This window comes from Anarrhichthys ocellatus, unplaced genomic scaffold (assembly GCF_004355925.1).
Source record: "Anarrhichthys ocellatus isolate YVR2014 unplaced genomic scaffold, GSC_Weel_1.0 scaffold57, whole genome shotgun sequence".
NCBI lineage: Eukaryota > Metazoa > Chordata > Actinopteri > Perciformes > Anarhichadidae > Anarrhichthys > Anarrhichthys ocellatus.
In genome coordinates this window covers 390759-410811 of record NW_022280087.1, presented here as the reverse complement: position 1 = coordinate 410811, position 20053 = coordinate 390759, and the positions used below count along the sequence as shown (strand labels likewise).

The 20053-nt window shown below is 43.3% G+C and overlaps 1 protein-coding gene across 1 annotated transcript in view; it reads left to right on the top strand.

The window, feature by feature from the left end:
• The first annotated feature begins 15546 nt into the window (after positions 1–15546).
• The window catches only part of erf (Ets2 repressor factor), a 35326-nt gene continuing 30819 nt past the window's right edge, over positions 15547–20053 (top strand). Inside the window, exon 1 of the mRNA XM_031871244.1 lies at positions 15547–16625. Coding sequence (XP_031727104.1) covers positions 16604–16625 — 22 coding nt within the window. The 5' untranslated portion in view covers positions 15547–16603. The remainder of the gene's footprint in view (positions 16626–20053) is intronic.

Sequence of the window (20053 nt, the reverse complement as noted above, 5' to 3'; positions counted from 1 at the left end):
CACAGAGAGAGCCGCAGGGTGCGAATTAGCTCCCTCAGTTCCCTTTCCAACAAATGACTGGGCGCTGACACGTCGAGTCAAACCCACTGGATCGGTCCACTGGGCACCCGTTCTCACCAGTAACCCGGTAACCTGGAAAAACACACACGCTTTCATCTGAGGCCTCAAATCAAGGCCTCCACGCTGTCATTTAGAGTTTTAATATCACTGTGTTTTCTTCTCAAACACGTTAAACCTCAGATGTTTCACCAGTCGTGTGAAATATGTTCTGGCAGCAGCTGCCAGCTGTGGTGAAATAAAAGGCAGATACGAGGCTTCTGTGTGAAACTGATGATGTGTAGTTGTGACATCCATGAACTGATCCCGTGAAGTAGCCTAATGATGCTGCTGGCGGTCCTGGGTGGTTCAGATCTGGGTGGCCCCGTGTGTGTGTGTGTGTGTGTGTGTGTGTGTGTGTGTGTGTGTGTGTGTGTGTGCGTGTGTGTGTGCGTGTGTGTGTTTCCAGTCAGTCCCAGTCTCTCTTCTGGGAACTAACATGTCGTAACCCACAGGTCCCTCAGGAGTAACTTCTCCTGCTGCAAGGAGACAAACTCCGTCTCTATAACTCGCACTCCAGCCCGGGCTCCGTCTCCGTGAACCAACCCTCTCTGTTTGCACCTTCGCACGGTCTGCGTGCCAGATGTGATCGAGCCAAATGTTTCGGGAACTGAAAAAAAATGTAAATACCAGGTGTGAGGCAGCCGTGAAATCAGTAGGAGCACAGAGCAGTGTAGAGATGGCAGAGCAGCAAGAAACGTTGTGTAATTGCTTAGTGGGCTTTGTGATCTCAGGGATTCATTTAAATAAAAAAAGTTGCATTTATGAGCCAAATAACCATCTCTTTAGCTTTCATGTCTCTGATCTTAAAGAAACATATAAAAGCACATGTATATACCAGGTTTCACAGGATATATGTTTCAGCAGCAGTAAACACACTATTTGAGAATAAGCTAAAAAAAAAGACGCCAAAAATAGTACGATAATACAATTTGTGTTTACAAAAAATGACATATTTTTCTTAAATTAAATGTATTTTATAAATGGAACATCTCAATAAACCACATTCATACAGAGGTGGATTGTTATCATTTCAACTATTGACAAAATACTTAATTATTAGATATTTTTATTTAATATTTAACCCTCTTTTAAAAAGTATTTTTTAAAGGGCAATATAGGAGAAAAAACAATTAAAAGTAACCTTAATCTTAATCTCATTTCCATCATTTCCATTCTTCATTGTTCCTTTGAGATTTCATGGCCTCTGTTTGAAACTAGAGTGGTTGTCTTGTTGCTTTTGTTCTTTTTGAAGACGTTGACATTGCTTGGAACAGTATGTTGAGTTGCAGTTTGTGACCACTAGATGGCGCCTGTTCACTGTAAAAAGATCACGTCGACAGAAGAGACTCAATGGGAACATGAACAGGTCACTTGTTTGTCCTTTCAGACTGGAGATCATCTAGAAATGAAGCACTGATCATATTTATTTTGTCTCTGTGAATATATAAATCAATGTGGTCTTAATTTATAATGATTTATATGAACTCTTCTCCAAATCATTCCATTGCCTATCAATGTGAGTACATAGTATCTGCGTTATGAGTGAAGGAATGTTTCTCTTTACTGTCTCATTTAAGACTTGGAGTACAAATTCCGATGTACATAAAGAAATACTTCATACTTCAGAACTACATGACAATGCCTAGGCTCAGACAAACAGGCGTTCTGATGTCAGGATTTAAAAAGCGTAGATGTTTTCACATCTTATCATTTTGTTTCAGTCAGAAATAACAAAGTCACGCTCCATCTTCATCCGAAGGCTGAGAAAATAAAAAAAACATGTGACCTTGTGAATCTCCTTCTTTCTACCACTTTTCTACTAAAATACTAATAAATAAAATCTTGTCTCAAATATGAAACTCTTCTGAAGTAGATCACAGGAAAGCACTTTGTTTTTTTGTATTTCACTTGAGCTGAAGCCTTTTAAAGCAAAGACACGTGTTCATAAGCTGAAGGTGGTCTGTCGGTAAAGACACACACTTGTCCTTCCATCTGCTCTGCATCTCTGTTAGGAATGGAAATGAGCTGCTCCTAAATTGGAGAGTCAGTTGGCCTGTTTTGCTGCATTTCACATGTAAATTCTGTCTCAACAGTTAAACTGTGTTGTCAAACTGGTACAAACATGTCACACTGGTTTGAGTTATTATGAATATATATTAAAATAGCTGGGCAAACAGCTCACTATTAATGAGTTGTTTAGTTGATCTGTTAGTGTACAGGACCTGTACCAATAAAGACTCCATTACAAGTATATTAAGTCGCTGGATTTAAAATCCTGTTTAGGTAAATGTAGGTACATATCAATATTAGCATCAATAGTAAAACTATGGTTTCTGCAGAAATGACCCTGTGACCTATCATATATGACATTATTGATTATTAATATGATGGATGAAGCTGCTCGAGGCGGAGCTGGTTTTAACTTCTTTACTAGAACTTTTAGTCCAGTGGTTTCCAAACAAGGGGTCGGGCCCCTCCAATGAGTCACCAGATAAATCTGAGGGGTCGTGAGATGTTTAGTGGGAGATTCATGATTTGGACTTTTCTTTAACCATTTTGTAAAACATAAAGCTGTCACAGAAGTTTAGAGGTAAATGTGTCTTTGGTGGAACTGCTTAAATCTCACAGACATCTGAAACGTGACAAGGAGCCCAAAATTAGACCGTTTTTTGTAACAGGTAAAAAAAAAATCATGTTTTTTTAATGTAAAATCTTAATCTGAAACACAACTTTACATAAATGTAGAGCAGTAAAACATGTAATATATTCCTCTGACAGGTAGAGGTGTAAATGGTAACATGTACCTCAAAATTGTACTTGTACAGGGCTTAAGTAAATGTACTTAGTTACTTCAATCTGGTTTTATTAAAGGGACGGGTGTGTAGAATTGCAACCAACTGAAAACCCCTCTGCTCACTCCTCCTTTTCATGACTCCGGCAACGTGAAGCGCAGAGTGTAAAACCGCTGTAACGCTGTAACCCCCTCAGTGGCCTTCCATACCATAATATGACTACTTTAAGAGCAGCGGAGGTCAGACAGCGGCTGGCGGAAAGAAGGTTTCACGAGCCTGTCGTAGAACTACGGCGGCCTCCGGGTAACACTACGTCTGGAGCCAGTTTAGTTTGTCCGTTCTGGGCTTCCGTAGAAACACGGCAATGCAACATGGTGGACTCCATGGAAGAGGACCCGCTCCCTATGTAGACATGAAGGGCTCATTCTAAGCTGACCAAAACACAATGATTCTTAGTTTCAGGTGATTTTACACTAATAAAAACATAGTTATGAATATTATTATAACATTTCTGCTATTAGATTCCCCTGAAGTGCTACACACCGATCCTTTCAACATGTCAGAAGTTCTGTATTTATGTGGAAACCCAGTGTCTCTCCAGACTGTCTCCCAGTATCCAGACACAACGCCCCCCCCCCCGGTGGCTGCGCTGATGCAGGCAGTCCCTCTGTAGCTATTGAAACAAAAGCCTTGGCATGTGGTAGGTGGCCCGGCTGCTTGCGGCCGGCTGGCTGGATGGCGGGTTGTCTTGCTGGCTAATCACCGCAGCCCTGGTGTGATGTCTGTTGCCATCGCGCTCTCCACTGCAGTCAAGAGGAGCGGGACTCTTGCCGTATTTCTGGGCCTATAGGCCGACCAGACCTGCACAAACATAGTGCCAGCCAATCTCAACCCGACTCAGACACACTGCGCCTTGATCCAAAGCCACCCGAGTGTAAACTGTGTGCAGCCAAGCCCACCGCACTCCACCCGGCCCCAACCCACCATTTGATATTTAATACTGGAGACACCAACACTCTCCCCGACAGAACTGCAAAACAGTGGAAGAAATCATCATAATTGTAGGCGGCAGGATGGCCCCCGTGGGTAGAGGGTGGCGTCTCGTATCTAAAAAGGTCAAACTCTTGGTCACATCGACAGCTGACTTGTCTGTCAGTCAAAGTCTTTAAGCAGGAGTCTAGACCACAAACCACTCAGTGTTAGAAGCTGTGGACAGCAAAGAGCCAAAACCATGAATCACAAATATATCCAAGTGTAAAAGACAATAATTCAAATAACTAGTAGAGGATAGGGGCTTTTTTTCCGTCTTTGAGCAGAGGGGAAAACTAGGCAGCCAAAAACCTTCTATGTCAGGCAGTTTTTTAAGTTTTTATTTTAGGTTCAGTGGGACAGAAAAGTCCTGGCTGTGAAACTGGCCAACTAAACACTTAGAAAAGCTAAAAGAAAAAGCAGTCAGAGTCACCTCAATCCGCCAGTACAGCGACTATAACTCGTCTCTGAGGCACGAAGGTGTCGACGTACAACAGGGGCCTTGCATGCCTGAAGACAGCACGGTAGACTATACATGTCAGTCCAAATATATACATTATATTCAAACAATAAAAACAGGGAGGATGAGGGGAAAGAAGGCTGCGAGTCGTGTCCAATAGGAAACAGAACCGGAGAAGAGGACGGTGTGACGAAGAACAGAACCAGGAGGGAGAAAAGGAGAGGACGATGCAGGAAAAGGAAGCAAGGAGATAAATGAAGGAGATAGTAAACAAGTAGGCAGCTTTGCATCCAAGCCGCAGACTTTCACAGGAGCAGCGAACCGAAACCCGAGCAGCTCGTTAGTATTTTCATTGGCCCGTCTCTGAGCCGGCTGCTGCCGACTTTGACATACTTTTCTGTCTCTGCCGTCAACAGACTGTAAAAACCGTATGAATGAGGCACTGTGAGATTGTGGGAGGCGACTGGCCTGTTAGCATCACTATCACTACTCAGTGCAATTTGGCCTCTACTTCAGTTTGCTGGGAGTGATTTACAGTCAGTGAGAACGTAGACTAAGCATCCTGAATAGGAAGCATTTACCAGGGACGTATGCTACTTTGTGGCATATTCTTATTTCTACACTGTTCATACTCAGAGCACTTGTCTCTTAGTTTTATTTTCATTTCAATCCTACATCTCTATTTTGTATGTGCATTGGTTGCTCACTGTGTGCTGTATTATTTCTACGGTTAGTCTTACCCTTACTAGTTTGTCAGCCACTCTATATAATAAGTAACATGGTAGTATTTGGGGGATTTGTAGCAGATAAAAAACTTTACTTTATTAAAAAAAAAGAATTGTAAAGTTTTTTGGAAAGGTCCAAAAATATTTGAATGCTGGTATGAACACAAAATATCCATATCTGATGGGAGAGGTGCAGAAACGTTTGATCTGGCAATAGTCTTTGTAGAAGAGATACTTTTGTTGATCTGATGAATTTAAAGGGAAGCTTTGGTATTTTTTTTAACCCTATTTTCCCATGTTTTTTGTGTCTAAGTGACTAATGGAGAATGTTAAGCTGATTTCCACAATGTGGACGCAATGTGAGAATTCAGAATAAGACACAAGATACACAATAACACACTGAGCGGATCAGCCCCAGAAAAGGCTTTATTTGTCTTCTCTCCGTGATGTTGTCAGACACTTCTAATAACAACCTGAGCCGGTCAGTGGACGAGCGGTTACACAGGAGCCTGGTTATCGGCTGCCGGCTGCAGCATCTCCTTCAATACTGAAACAGTTTCTCAAACTGTCACTTAGACACAAAAACATGGCAAAATATTGTTGAAAGTCAAATATTCTGCTCTGAAGGAATTAATCTAGTTCGTCGGTCCGTTGCTTTTTGAAAGAAACAGATCTGATAAAGCCACACATAGGCTCCCTGTCCTGCACAGAACAACACACACAGTTATCAGCAGCTGAAGACCATCATCACAGAGATCTTACTAAAATACGTGAATTTGGGATTTGTTAAGTGGAAGAAAAATGACTCCAATGTCTTGATAATGTTAATATGCTAATTTATTTATTCAGGATAAGCCCTTTAAGATGGTTCCTCTGCTTTTTGAGGGGGAGTGCCTACACTTGATACAAACTATCGAAGCAACAACATTAAAGTGGTAACAGACAAAACTAAAACAGAATACACAAAACTAGTAAATATATCAAACTCTTTGAAGAAGAGATGTTCATTAATGTCACTTAAGATGCTCCACTTTGTTCTCCAGTTAGTCGCTAATTCTGTCAGCCGCTTGGTGCTGTACAGGTAGTGCAGTTGAATAAAGGTCGACGTGGACCCAGAACCTAGATGTTAGCTAAGAGGCCGGTGAATCAGGAGGCCACAAAAACATGAGATACCAACACAGCTTCATGTCGGCGGAATGTTTAAGAAGGACTTTTTCTGACTCCTAGTGGCCAAAACAATCTAACCAGCTTAATTTAAGCAGTATACATTCCCCACATAACCCGCTTGTAAGTAACCCTGGGAAATGTAGGAGATCATTTAAAGGGCCAGTGTGTAGCATTTAGGGGAACCTATTAGCAGAAATGGACAATTATATTCATACTGACAGTATGTCTTCAAGAGTCGTCGTGTTTTCGTTAGCTTAAAATGATTCCTTCATATCTACATATAGGGAGCGGGACTTCTTGTCCACCATGTTGCACCGTCATGCTTCTACAGAAGCCCAGAACGGACAAACCAAACACTGGCTCCCACACGCTTGTGAAACTGCGGTAACGGGAGCTGCAGAGGGCAAAGCCGCGGTAGCACCAGCCTCCTTCTGACTCCTGTTGCTCCTAAAGTAGTGTTATTATCGTAAGGATGGCCTCTGAGGAGGCGAATGGCCTTACTATGGTTTTGTACTCTGCCGCTCACGTTGCCGCAGTCTTGGAAAAGGAAGTGTGAGTATTTAGTTGGTTGCAATCTGCAACAACAGGCCCCAAACCACACTGAACCGTGTTGCCCGCAAAAACTATTGTTGTCAAGCAGTTTTTCCTGAATTTTTTGAAGCTCGCCCGCCTGCAGCGGCTGCGTCTCGGTGTGATCAGGCCCTCATCACGTTAGGCTGAAGGAACCGCGACATATCGCGGATATCCTCCGACATACAGGCCACAGGCGCTGTGTTGCTATATTGACTGAGTTGACGGAGCGGTCTGGGTATTTGGGGGAGTGTAGTATGGGAGGAAGCGGCTGCATGGTGCCAATAGGAATAGGAAGAGGGAGTTCCTCCAGAGATAGACGGAGGAGGCTGTTAACACATACACACCGAGCTCTGTATAGACTGACACCGTTCCACACATACCTCCAGTCTGACTGACTGACTGCTGGCTGCTCCATTCTGTAATCCCCCCCCCACACACACTCCATCACACCTCCCCTTCTCCTCCTCTCCCCTCTCTTGCCAACTCACACTTCTCTCCTTCACTCACTGACTCCTCTTGGCCGTGTACTCGGCCTCTCTGGGTTCCCTTGCTCATGTTCTTCTTCTGCCTCTTCTGCCTCTTCTTCTTCTTCTTCTTCTCTCCAGTACAGACTTGGCACAGGGCTGCAAATAGAGTTCAAATATAACCCTCACAATCCCTGCTGCAGTCCCTCTTCCTCTCCAGGGACTCAACTCTATCTCTCTCCACATTAAAGCTTTATTTAATGGGACTGCGTTGTCTCTCTGCAGAAGAGCTGACTCGCACGTAATCAAATGCTTTTGTTCCACGTTCCCACCGCTCGGCCACGTGGCGAGAGTTGTTTTCACGCGGTTCGTTATGCAGAGCGATGATCTGCGGCGGTTCATCAGCGACAAAACTATTGCGTGAAGGAGCAAAAGACACGTGGTAATCATTCCGAGCGCCTAGGACAGATTCTGAAGCCTTTTGAAACCATTTTGGTAAAGATCTCCCGCCACACTGACACATACAAGGAAAATGGACGAATCTCTTTGTCCTTTTTCTGTCCATCATGTGTTCAGGAGAGGGACATCGTTCTGTCTCCTCCTGCTCTCTGGGATCATTAATACAGCGTAATGACAACATTATCGGGTATAATGAGTGATCTCTGATCTCTGACTCACAGTCATTTTCTAAAAGCTCTGTTTTCCTCATCCACAGAAAAACAGCAGGCTTTGCAGAGGAATCCATCCTGGTCGGCCATTTTCAGGTATCAAAAACACCAGCTCAGTGCAGACGGAGGGTCGATAATTTGGTTCAAGTCAACCGTATTACAAAGAAGTCATTGGTAGTTTTGGTTTTACTTGCCCAGGTTTTGTGATCTGCTCATTTGAATTTTTCTTGGACACAACTTGATGGTGAGCAGAGAGATATGAAACAGGATCGAAGTATAGCTCAAACAAAAACACACACATCAAAATAATACATACTGACAAAATATAGGAATGTCAGCAAGTCAGAGCAGAGACATGAAGCCCAAATTTTATTTAACCAGGAGAGAGAAATCCACGTTGACTTATTTGTCGAGTAACTTGCGAACTTCAGCGACGACACTTCCTTAGTTATTTTAACCCAAACGACGATCTAAACCTAACTAAGTAGTTCTGTTGCCTAAACTTAATCAAGTATTTCACGATCTTTTCCTAAACCTCACTAAGTAGTTTCCTGTGAAGATGGAAGTTTATTTTGAAAAGACTTTCATAGAAAAACATATGAAAAATGAGGATTCACTTTTCATAGAATATCATACAAACCGTTGCTGAGGATGTGTTGAAAAGTGACAACACTTGAAAGTCGATGTCAGTCCCTCAGCTCCTCAGTCAAATATCATAACGTTTGCATTCATAATATTCATAACACTAGCCACTCTGTACTTGCATCCTCTCATCGCGTGCTTTCTTACAAATCTTCCCCTTGCATGCCCACATTCTAATTCACACACTGATCCTCACTGACTTGTCTACTGCTTGCTCATGTTTTACTTTAATAAACTGCCACCAGTGATCAACACAGGACCATTGACAGCTTGTGAGGTGGCTATTTATAGATAGCTGCAGGCTGTTATTCAGACACTTCTTAGTCTGACTGTATGCAGATGGAGCTGCTCGGGGGCTGTCCTCCTCCCCGACATTCAAATGAGCCCAGAATGTCCCCCGTGACCTCCCGCAGCCTAATAACAAGCTAATGGAAATAGCTCTGCCGCCCCTCTTTCTTTCCTCTACACATTTGTTTTCCTTTTCAGGAACCCTGCTCTTTCCTCCCCTTCAACCTTCCCCTACTTGTCCCCCTCCTCACCCTCCTCCCCCATTTCTTCCATGGCCTCATCCTCCACTCTTTCCTCCCGTTTCTGTCCTCTCTCTCTCCTCCCCGGTGCAGGAGCGTGTTAATCCCATTACACGTGTGTGAATACCAGCTGGAGGAGAGCGGGAGAGGGGGGGGGGGGGGGGGGGGGGCAGAGGGGGAGAAGGGAACAGAGAGTGTTTGTGTCCGAGTAGGACTGACTGCATACTCTGCCACTGCGTCTGGTTGATGCAAAATCCCCTACTGCAACTTAGTGCCGGTAATACAATGAAATGCATTATGATGAAGTGTGATGTGGGAGTGTTTCACTTTTCAGCTCGAGAGGAGAGCAGAGGACGACTTAAATCCGATTTATTTGTTCCTTATTTATTATTATTAAGTATTTAAGTGTCTGCAGTGGTGGAATGTAGCTAAGTACATTTACTTAAGTACTGTGCTTTGCTTAAGTATTTCCACTTTAAACTACTTCATAGGTTTTACTATTACTATTACTATTACTACTACTGCTGCATTTAATTGACAGCTTTAGTTACTTTTCAGATTGAAACACAGAAAAGCTTATAACGAGTGACTAAAATGTATCTATTGTTAAAGGAGCAGTATTTAGTGGGATTTATTAGCAGAGATGGAATATAATATTCATAACTGTTTTCATTCATGTATAATCACCTGAAACTAAGAATCATTGTGTTTTTGTTAGCTTCGAATGAGTCCTTCATATCTATATAGGGAGCAGGTCGTCTTCACGGAGTCCGACATTTTGCACCGCCACGTTTCTATGGTAGCCCAGAACGGACAAACCAAACACTGGCTCCGGAGAGAGCCTTTCACATTAAGGCCACCGTAGTTCTCCAAACACGCACTTGTAAAGGGAGGGGCGGGAGGAGGGCTATTCACCACGAGATGTCGCTGAATCCTACGCACTGCTCCTTTAAGGTTTGAACTACCAAATAGTGACACGTGCACTTCAAATTATCTTCACCTTAATCATCTGCAACGATGTTATATTATAATAATCGCATCACAGTACATAATGGGGTAGCATTACGATAAGAGGCAACGTTCAAAGTACTATTACTTTTGTTCAAGTTCAAGTGCTTTTTGTATATATTTGTATACTTTTTGAAGGACTTTTGCTGTGAGATATTGCTACTTTTACTCAAAGGCACAATGAGTAGGACTTTCCTAAAAAACAATGTTTAGATAATAAAATATCATAAAACTGATAAAGTAATCCCTCTGAAGCATCACTTCTGACCCACTAGAAGTGTATGTCTGTATCTGGGATCCTGCCCTCTGACATTTTTGAAATTATTGATTTATTGTTATTGACGCATTCAGCAAAATTTTGCTAAAATTGTGTGGAAGTTTAGAACGGTTTAAAATGGAAATACCACAAGTACCCTTAAACTGTATTACAATACTTAAGTACAGTAATGCTTACTACCTCAGAAAAAAGGTCAAATACAGCAGTACGAGTCAATTTCTCTTATTGTGACTCCGGTCAAGCGCCCAGGAGGTCGTCTTCCAGTTTCAAACCACTTCAAATTCCACGTTCCATGTTTTAAAGCTGCTTGTGTTGGTTCTGAAGTGACCCGGCTCCTCTTCATGATTCAGGGCCTGTCGCTGGGATGTCGGGGAGGGTGACGAGGATGGGAGCTAGACAGGGCAGACAGGCCCAATGTGGCTCCTGAGGAGTTCAAGCGCCAAGAAAATAAACAAGCCTTTTGATCACAAAGGGCCCATTCACTCTCTCTCTCTCTCTCACGCACTCTCTTTCTTTCTTTCTCTCACCCTCCCCCTCTACTGATCCCCGGTAGATTCTCCTCAGCTCTCCTCTCCTGACCTCTGTCTTTCCCTTCTTTTAAAAAACCTCTCCACGTGTCTCTTCCCACCGTTTTTCCATCTTCTCTGTACGTGTCCCGCTGCTTTGTGTGTCAGACAAGAGCAGCAGCGAGACAGACAGACAGGCAGACATCATCTGACCAGCCAGCAGGCAGACAGACAGACACACGCACACACAAGGGCCTCCTTATTCCACAAACATAAGCTCATGGTGCAGAGCAGAGGAACACAACATGGAAAATGTCTTCATCACTCCGAAACAGGCAGAAACTTTCCCCTCCGGCCACTCGAGCGCGTTCTGCTGTCACGAACACACGAGCGACCTCGTTTTGACTCAACTGCTGTGTGTGTGTGTGTGTGTGTGTGTGTGTGTGTGTGTGCGTGTGTGAGAGAGAGAGTGCTTTCTTATGCATACAGATGGGCTGGTGTGAAAAGGCCTCTCCCATTACAGTTTTGTTGTCGAGACCGAGCGCCGCTCGCTCTGAGGTGTGGCTCGGTTTGCACCATTTGCCCCCTCGGGCCTATTTTACCATTTTAAAAACACGGCAGATTTCCTCGGATAGAAAACACTTAACCTATTAACCTATAGAAGGAAAGAAAACAAAGACGTGACCGTAGCTCTATTTGGGACTTTGCTAATGGGACCGAACCCCAAAAAACAGAGTAAAGGTACATTTCAGTGTTTTTTCCCCAAACACACATAAAAAGCACAGGGTCAAAATCAACAGAATTTGGGTCAACGTAATAAGGCTTTACTTTACTTTACATGGTAGAAAAACACTCACAACTATGGGTTGTAGATGGGGTTATGTTTTTATGTTACTGCTACTAAAATACGGTATGGTTATGAAACGTTATAATCCACTCAACCTCTTTTAAAAAGCATATGCAACTATTTTTGTTACTGATTGTAAATAATATGTGTACCAATTGCCGTTTAAAATGGTATATACACATACTTTTGTCAAAAAAAACAACTATTTTTCAAGTTTTAAGGTAAAGCTTAGTTTGGGTAAATAACCCAACAGTGACATAAAAATAATAGTGAAACTGTGTCAAAGCAGCCCATTGACATTGGGTTAAGTTAATGATCCCATCTAATGAGCAACAGTACTGAAACCAAAATACGAGCATAATCACCAAAACCCCACCGGTCACACGTCTTTAAGAACATCCTCATTCATGAAGTCCTGTTTGCTGATGAGGGGCATTACCACCTCAGTAATGAACCGATGGCCACTCTGGTGACGTGTTAGTCCCAATCAGCCCACCAATTCACACGTATGTGGCCGTCAGGTCTCCCACTGAGCTTTTGTTGCCGTTGCTTTCGCATGCGGCCGGGTGTCTGCATCACAGTCTGCTCGGTGACCCTCCTGTTGCATCAACAAGCTATTATTTCCACTTTTCAACCGGCCAGCGAGGACACAGCTCGACTTCAAGTCGTCTTGTTGTGAGTGAAGGAATTGGCCTCAAAACATAGGGACTTGAACGGAAGTTATTTAGTCAATATTCCCATCATCACACTTAGGGTGACTTTGTTTCCCCTCCAAATCTGTGTTCTGTTGTTTTTGGAACTGATTTGTCTTGCAGGAATACTTTCTGCAACATTTTGTTATTTATTTTTTTAGATTTTTGAAACAAAAAGGCGGTAAACACAGTGGCTCATATCTTATACATAAGACAAATACAAAAGTGCAAAATACACAAAGCAAGATACTGGTTCTAGGCAAATATATTAATGAATATGAATGTTAATTACTCGTTCATGTCCAATCATTTTAAACCAGTCTGGAACTTCTTGCTGTAATGCAGAAAAGCAACGTTCAACCAGCCACTTTAGTACCGCATCAGACTAACTCTCATATATCGCCCCAACGTGCTGTGAAGTCTTTAGACATAAAGCAGTGAACATTAAAGAATCAACACTTTTATTTTATTTTAATATAAACTACTGTTTTTTGAATGCAGGTTTGGTGGGAAGATGTATTTTGGTTTATATATAATTCTCGCCTACACGTATCTGTGTCTGCAGAACACTAAATCTCTCTAACGAAACCAGAAATTTGCATTATATCATTATTAACTAGGAATCTTTTCTGGTAAACTGGTTGCACTTTTGATAGTCTTTCAGTTGCAGAGCAGATTAGTGAGTACCTGCTCCTCTTTGGGTGCGTTGGACGTAGAAAAGGTTTCCTAAAGCCTGGTGGATGCAAGTTTGTTGGTGGAGTTGAAACAAACTGATGTCGTCATGCTGAGCGGCAGACCAGACACGACGGGATCGTTCACACTTCACTTCCTCGAGGTGTTTGTCCCGACGTGTCCTCGGGTGGAGCAAAAGGTCAGCAGCAGAGCAGAGAGGAGAAAAGTGACAACCTCACGCATGTAGAGCTGAATCAATTAGTTCCTTTTCACAGCAGACATTTTGAATGTTGTAATGTCCGAAAAAAACACGAGTTAATAACATTTAGAATAGCTCTGTTCTATTCAAGTGTCCCATTATGCACAATACCCTGAAGCTGAAGCAGGTAAATGGGATTCAGCCATTATTAATGTGTTAGCTACATGTACTATTCATACTGTAATATGTCAATGTGTCTTCTGTGATTCATCTCTGAGTTGATTTTCATTTTCAAAAGGTAAAATTCCACTTCTCAGGTGTGAATATTTGCTTGTATTCTTAGTCTGATAGTGAACTGTTTGTCCGACAAAAAAACCCAAACATTTTTAAGACGCAATTTCTTCTTTAAACAATTAAAAGGGAAGTTTGACATTTTAGGAAATACATTTATTTGATTTCTTGCAGAGAGTTAGATGAGAAGATCGATACCACTCTCATATCTGTTTGTTCAATATGAAGCCAGAGCCAGCAGCCGGTTAGTTTAGCTTTAGCTTAGCTTAGCACAAAGACTGGAAATGGGGGGAAAACCACGACGTATTAGGAAATGACAAATAACTTGTTAAATTAGTGAGCTGGTAGGCGTATTTTATTACCCGTGGACCCGTAGCTAGCCTGGAGAGAGCCAGGCTAGCTGTTTCCCTCTGCTTCCAGTCTTTGTGCTAAGCTAAGCTCTGCTTCCAGTCTTTGTGCTAAGCTAAGCTAAGCTAAGCTAAACAGACGCAGCAGCTGTCGCCTTAAATTGAGGAGACAGACAGACGAGGGGCATCAATCTTCTCATCTAACTCTTAGCAAAAATAAAGCAAAAAATGTCAAATGTCAAAACTATTCTGTTAATCTATATTCAACAGATGGATCATCATAAACATAACACACACACCTGTAGATTCTTTGTCAGAGGTTTTGTGGTGAAGGTGTTAACGAAGCGTCATGCGGGGCAAGCAGGAGGAGAACTGCTGAGGAGAGGAGGAAGTGAGGTAGAGGAGGAGAAGATGAGAGGTGTAGGCCAAAATGAAGTAGGAGGTGATGGTTACAAAACTGAGGAGGATGAAGGATCCACGCAGAGCAGAGGAGTGAAAGAGCAGTAGGAGTGTGATATACGGGGGCAAGGAGGAGAGGAAGTGGAGGAGAGGAGGCAAAGGAGTGACAGCAGAAAGAGGAGATGTTTTTTTCTGTTGTATTTTTATTGTACCACTCCATGTGTGTGTGTGTGTGACAATCGCATGAAATACTTCACCCACCGGCTGGCCTTCACCTCCCACACACTGCCACTCAAAGTAAATGAGCAGAGCAGAGGATGGAGGGAGGGAGGGATGGGTGGATGGACGGGAGACAGAAACAAGTGTGATGACTGATTGGGTAAGAAAGAAAGAGTAAGGGAAAAAAGGAGCTACCTTCAATCCACACTTATTCTTCTCCACTTCACTTCCTTCCCATGCGCACTTCGGCTCAGCCCGCTCCTCGCTTTCCACTTTACGCTCTTGAGTAATTACCGCTACTTTCTTTCAACTCCACTCTCTCTCTCTCTCGCCCTCTCTCTCTCTTTATCTGCTGCCTCCTCAGAGCTGATGCAAGTGCTGAAGGGCCCTTCATTAGAGAGGGAGAAGGGAGTGTGGGAGAAAAGAGATGTGTGTGTGTGTGTGTGTGTGTGTGTGTGTGTGATGAGCCCATAATGCTAATAAGTCCTCTCATAATTATAGTCTATGCACACGGCCACCGTCCGTTCCTGCGGGATAAAGGACACCTGTTGATTGGCCCTTTCCATTCCTTCCTTCCCCGTGTGTGCATAGCGGATGGCGGCGGCTCCCTGGCCGCTTCTCCGTCGCAATTTACAGGTAAACACGGCACCTCGCGGCTGCAGCGGGTCTCCACGGCAACGCCGTGACGCGCCAACCGGGAGCGAGCGGGGCGATAAACTGGAGGCAGCGGCGACGGTAACTCCGGGCAGCAGAGCAGCGACTGGTCCTCATCGAAGATCGTCTATCAAGATGATGAGCTACTCGGAATAAAATAAAAAAAGGGATTAGTGATTTTATTTAATTAACTCGCAAACATAAACCAAACTGCAGCAGACACGTGTTTGTGTCTTTACATACACAGTGTGTTTTATTCATGTTATTTATATAATTAATTGAATTAGCTTTTTATTTATTTAACTGATTGGGTCGTTATTGGCAGCATCACTGTTCACGCACACGATAGGCTCCCTGAAACGTTTAGTCCACAGGTGTAGTTGACCATCCTACTTAATCTAAGTCAGAAACTAATTTGCTTATCCATTAATAATTTTGAAACCATATTACATCTTATCTGTTTTTTATGGCTGAAACTTTTTTTGCAACATATACTACCATAACTTTATAAGATTAATTGTTGCACTTTTATCTACTCCCTGATCCCCCCCCCCCCCCCTCCTTCCAGAAAGGAAAACTGAATCCACCATGAACATTCACACTCCATAAACGATCTTTGGCAACAAGTGGGCGTTCAGTTCCTCACCCCTTCCCTCCCTCCGTGGGTCAGCGTGGGCGGCCCCGTGTGGCAGGAGGAGAGCGAAACACGACACCCGACAGAAGAAGGGGGGGGGGTTGAGAGAACACGAAGTGAGTGCAGTGGAAAAAGAAAAAGTCTGCCGGAGAAAGAGAGGGGCAGAGAAAGAGCGGAGTTGGTTTGGTTTGTTTGTTCCTTTCAGAAGCGCCGCTGTTGTGACTGTCGGTGAGGATGATGATGTGGAGGAGGAATCGACCATGCGACATCGTTTCAACAGACGGGATGAACGTTTAGACTCGTCGCATTCCGCTGCTCCAGTACGACCGACGGCAGCACGACTCCTCCAAACTTCGACCTGCGCCATTCAGACCCGGGCGACTGGATTTCCCCCCCCCCCCAGAGGCTCGGGGCAACTTTTGGCATCAGACGCTGCGTACAGATATTGCGAAACAAAACTTTTTCAACAAACGCTGATGTGTCGAGATAAAACGCAGAAGCGTATGTGAAGTTAGCTGGTTTCTTTTTCAACTTAAAAACAAGCACATTGTCGGGGCAGGTTATTTTCTAACGAGCCACTTGTGAGAACAACACCGGAGGAAGGAGTGGGGTGTCACTGCTAACTCGGCTAGCTCACTTGGCTAAACGCGAGCTAAAGTTACGAGTCGACGAGCAAAGTGACCGAAGCAACGCGCCGTAGACGACAGCGAAGATGAAGACCCCGGCAGACCCCGGTGAGTTGACGGTTCACGTTTCTTGGTTTCAACTTTTCCGGCGCCGCCGTTGTTCTTCAAGTGAAAACAACAGCGCCTAGCTTCAGCGGCTAGCTGGTTAGCACGCCAACCAAACTCTCCGCTCCAGGGGAAAGTGTGACAAAATGATGGCGCTAGGGTGGATCCATCCGAGCCTCATGTTATTGTTTCAGCTAAAGTTAAAACAAAATAGAGTCCAGCTCACGGGCAAGTTTATTTCCAGATAAAGCGGATCGATACAACCGTAAATGCAATTTTTAAAAGTTATTTGCACGATATTTAAGTTGAAGCTACTATGCTGAGCTATTTACAGTGAGGACATGAGAGAGTTAGCAGCATGATGTTCCGGATCAGTGGGAAGCAGTCAGAGCCGGGGCCACACTGACCCTGACTGCGACAGTGGTGCAGTTAACATTTATTTCATGTCCCACTTTAGACGACTCAGCTTTAGTTTAGCTTTTAACCAACACCACATGGAACAACTATGAGTGACTGAAAGTTGATAGTGCACATGCAATATTTATTTTTACATCTCCAGGAGACAGGGAAAGAAATGGATTAAAAGAGACATGACTATAATTTAATAATTTAATAATTTTTTTAAATTTAAATGTATATTGCAGGAGAAATAGAAATAGTTAACTGGAAGAGTTGATAGTTGCTTTGAGAAGAGAGATATTACTTCTGTGTATGAAGTGTGTTGGCTAAGCTAATTGCAAGATATTTATTTTAAGGAATTGACACACATGATTGGTGTTCACCGTGGTGTTTTTTTTATTTAGTTTTTTGCATTTTCATTATTACAAGCTGGAAACCACACTTCCATGTCTCACTACATCACAGCCCACAGTAGAAAGTGACTGGTTGATTGGATGACTGCTGATAAGCTGAGGTTGACTCTGAGGTTATCTGAGATCCTGGATAACACGCTGCCTGCATCCTTGGTGTGAGACTCTAAAATTCAATCAGAGAACTTATTGCATCCCTTTGTTTACAAAAATTCTGTGTTTTCTTTGCTTTGTGAGGCACTCTCCAAGTAATCCCCTTTGACCCTTGATAGCTGCAGGAATTGTGTCCAGGCTGATGGTTTCAGTAGTTTTAACAGATTTCGACTCCAAGCTATTTCAAATTCCGCTCTTTTTTTTTTTTTTTTTTAAGTTGTTTTCATTGTCATTTAATAAATGATTACAATTTTTCCATCCGCAGCTCGTGATGTCTCCTCAATTGTGCCTTTTAGGAGCTCTTAAACTCAGTTTAGTCAGAAGTCTTGTTCGGTAATCTTGTGCTGAAGGAGATCGAATGCCCATAATGGATGTTTACATCGTAATTAGAAACCTTTAGATCTGTGCGCTGCTTCAGAAAATGAATAATGGGGGGGGGGGGGGTAGTAGTAAAGTGGGGAAATAAGTTTAAATTGCCAAAGTCAGCTGTTTGCTGGTGTTTTTTTGTGAGTGCCTCATGGGTGGCAAATCCCCAAAAACTTTGAGAGTAGAACTGAGCGTCATGACCCATGGAACTACTTTTTTTTATTCTTGACCCATAAAGCTCACCATGCAGAAAACTTGCACCCAATACTAGACAAGACATTTCTTGTGTCATAAACAACATGTCAATGGTCTGAACATTGTATTCCCTCTTAGTGACTCCCATCATCCCGAGGATCAGAACAGCAACATTATGCTGCACTTCACTTAGTTTTAAAAGTAGACCGCTTTGTTTGAGCCATGTGCCATCTAGCAGAGTACAGCTCCCTTTTGACTATTTATAAATGCTTCTCTGGTTTGGTTATGCTGTTAAGCTAAAAAAAAAAAAAAAAAAAAAAACGGAGTTCAAATTGTTGTTGGTTGTCTGTTCAATGAAAGCCAGCACGGCTTGTGAGTTCTTTCAGTAGTTCCCATTTTAGTTGTTTTGTGATTCATACCAACTTCCTTTGATTTCTGTGGACTGAAAAGCTCTAAATTAAGCTGTGTAACATTTGAAGTGACATCACTGTGGTGTGTGTCATTTTACTTTGACTGTTTTTGTAAGAAGGCCCATGTTATCAATATAATATAATACCAAAGGATCCCATTGGGTAACTGTGATCGACATCCACATTACATTATGCTTGGAGTTACACAGACCCTTTGTCTGTATTTCCCTTGGTAGAGCAGCCTGTTGACTATTTTATGTATATATGGGTCAACCCTCCACTCCACTCTTCCTATCAGGAAGTCAGCAGTCTGGCCCCACCAGCACCAATTTTCCACTTGTGTTACTCCTTATATCAACACAGCGCCACATGTTCGACGTCACAGCTGTAGACGGCCAGCAAGCCAGCACGCTTTGTTGCACACTGTGTGTGTTTGTGGAGTGAAAGGAGCCATACATGAGCAATTAGCTGGTGTTAAGTCTGGTATGGGCTAGGCTGCTGTTTATGACTGTGTGTATTTATGTGTTTGTGAGTGTAAATGTGTGTGTGTGTGCACGCCCCATATGTCTTGTCAATGTGCGGCTCCACCTGACATTGATGTGGTCCCAGCAAAGCGAGTGTTTGACTTTTACCAGCGAGACCAAATTGCCCTTTGAGGAAGACCATTTGGTCGTGGGCAAGTTGAGTCAGCCCATTGTAATTACAGGAAGAACAACGAGACGTCTTTTTTTTTATGCAGATTCAAATAGCTCTAATAACACCGGTTAGACCAAAAGCTAATGAACCACAGCCGCGTTTAGTTAGAAAACTGACGCTGTTAGTTTCCTTTGGGAAGGACTCTGTTGTGTTACTGTCTCACCATTAAACCAAATTATGCCATCGGCACCAGCAGCAGAGACGGCACAATTGCGCTACAAGTCGAGGCCAAGACGTTTGTCTCGGGGGGGGGGGGGGGGGGTGGGGGGGGGGGGGGGGGGAGTTTGAGAAGACGTGCTGGCGGCTTAAGTGTTCAGTGATGTGGTTGTGCAGTCTCTCTGTTTCAGGACACTCCGTCTCCTCCGTGATTCAGTGACGACGAGTGCAGAGCCTGTAGAAAACGAGCAGGGTGCCCGGCCTGTGGTGGTGCCGCTTGCAGCTTTCTCGAGGAACCGCTCATATGAACTACTTTAACACTCTGCACAGAGATGTCTTTGGTCCTCAGCAACACACCTGCCGTGACATAGTTGCGTCACACACCCAAGTCACAGCTTCTCACAATCAGAAACAGCGGTGGAAAAACTCCAGGGGCAGACTTTACCGTTAGGCAAGGTGGGCTCCAACTGAAAGGGCCCCAAAGAGCCATAGATTAAATATGTTTAGATACAAAAAATATTGATTTGTTACTATTCTAACTCATTGCACACCCGAAATACCTTGCAAAAAGCCCAGAAAGCACTTAAAGATATGTAACTCAACTTTATACAACTTACTATGTACTTCTACTTCAGTGGAAAACATT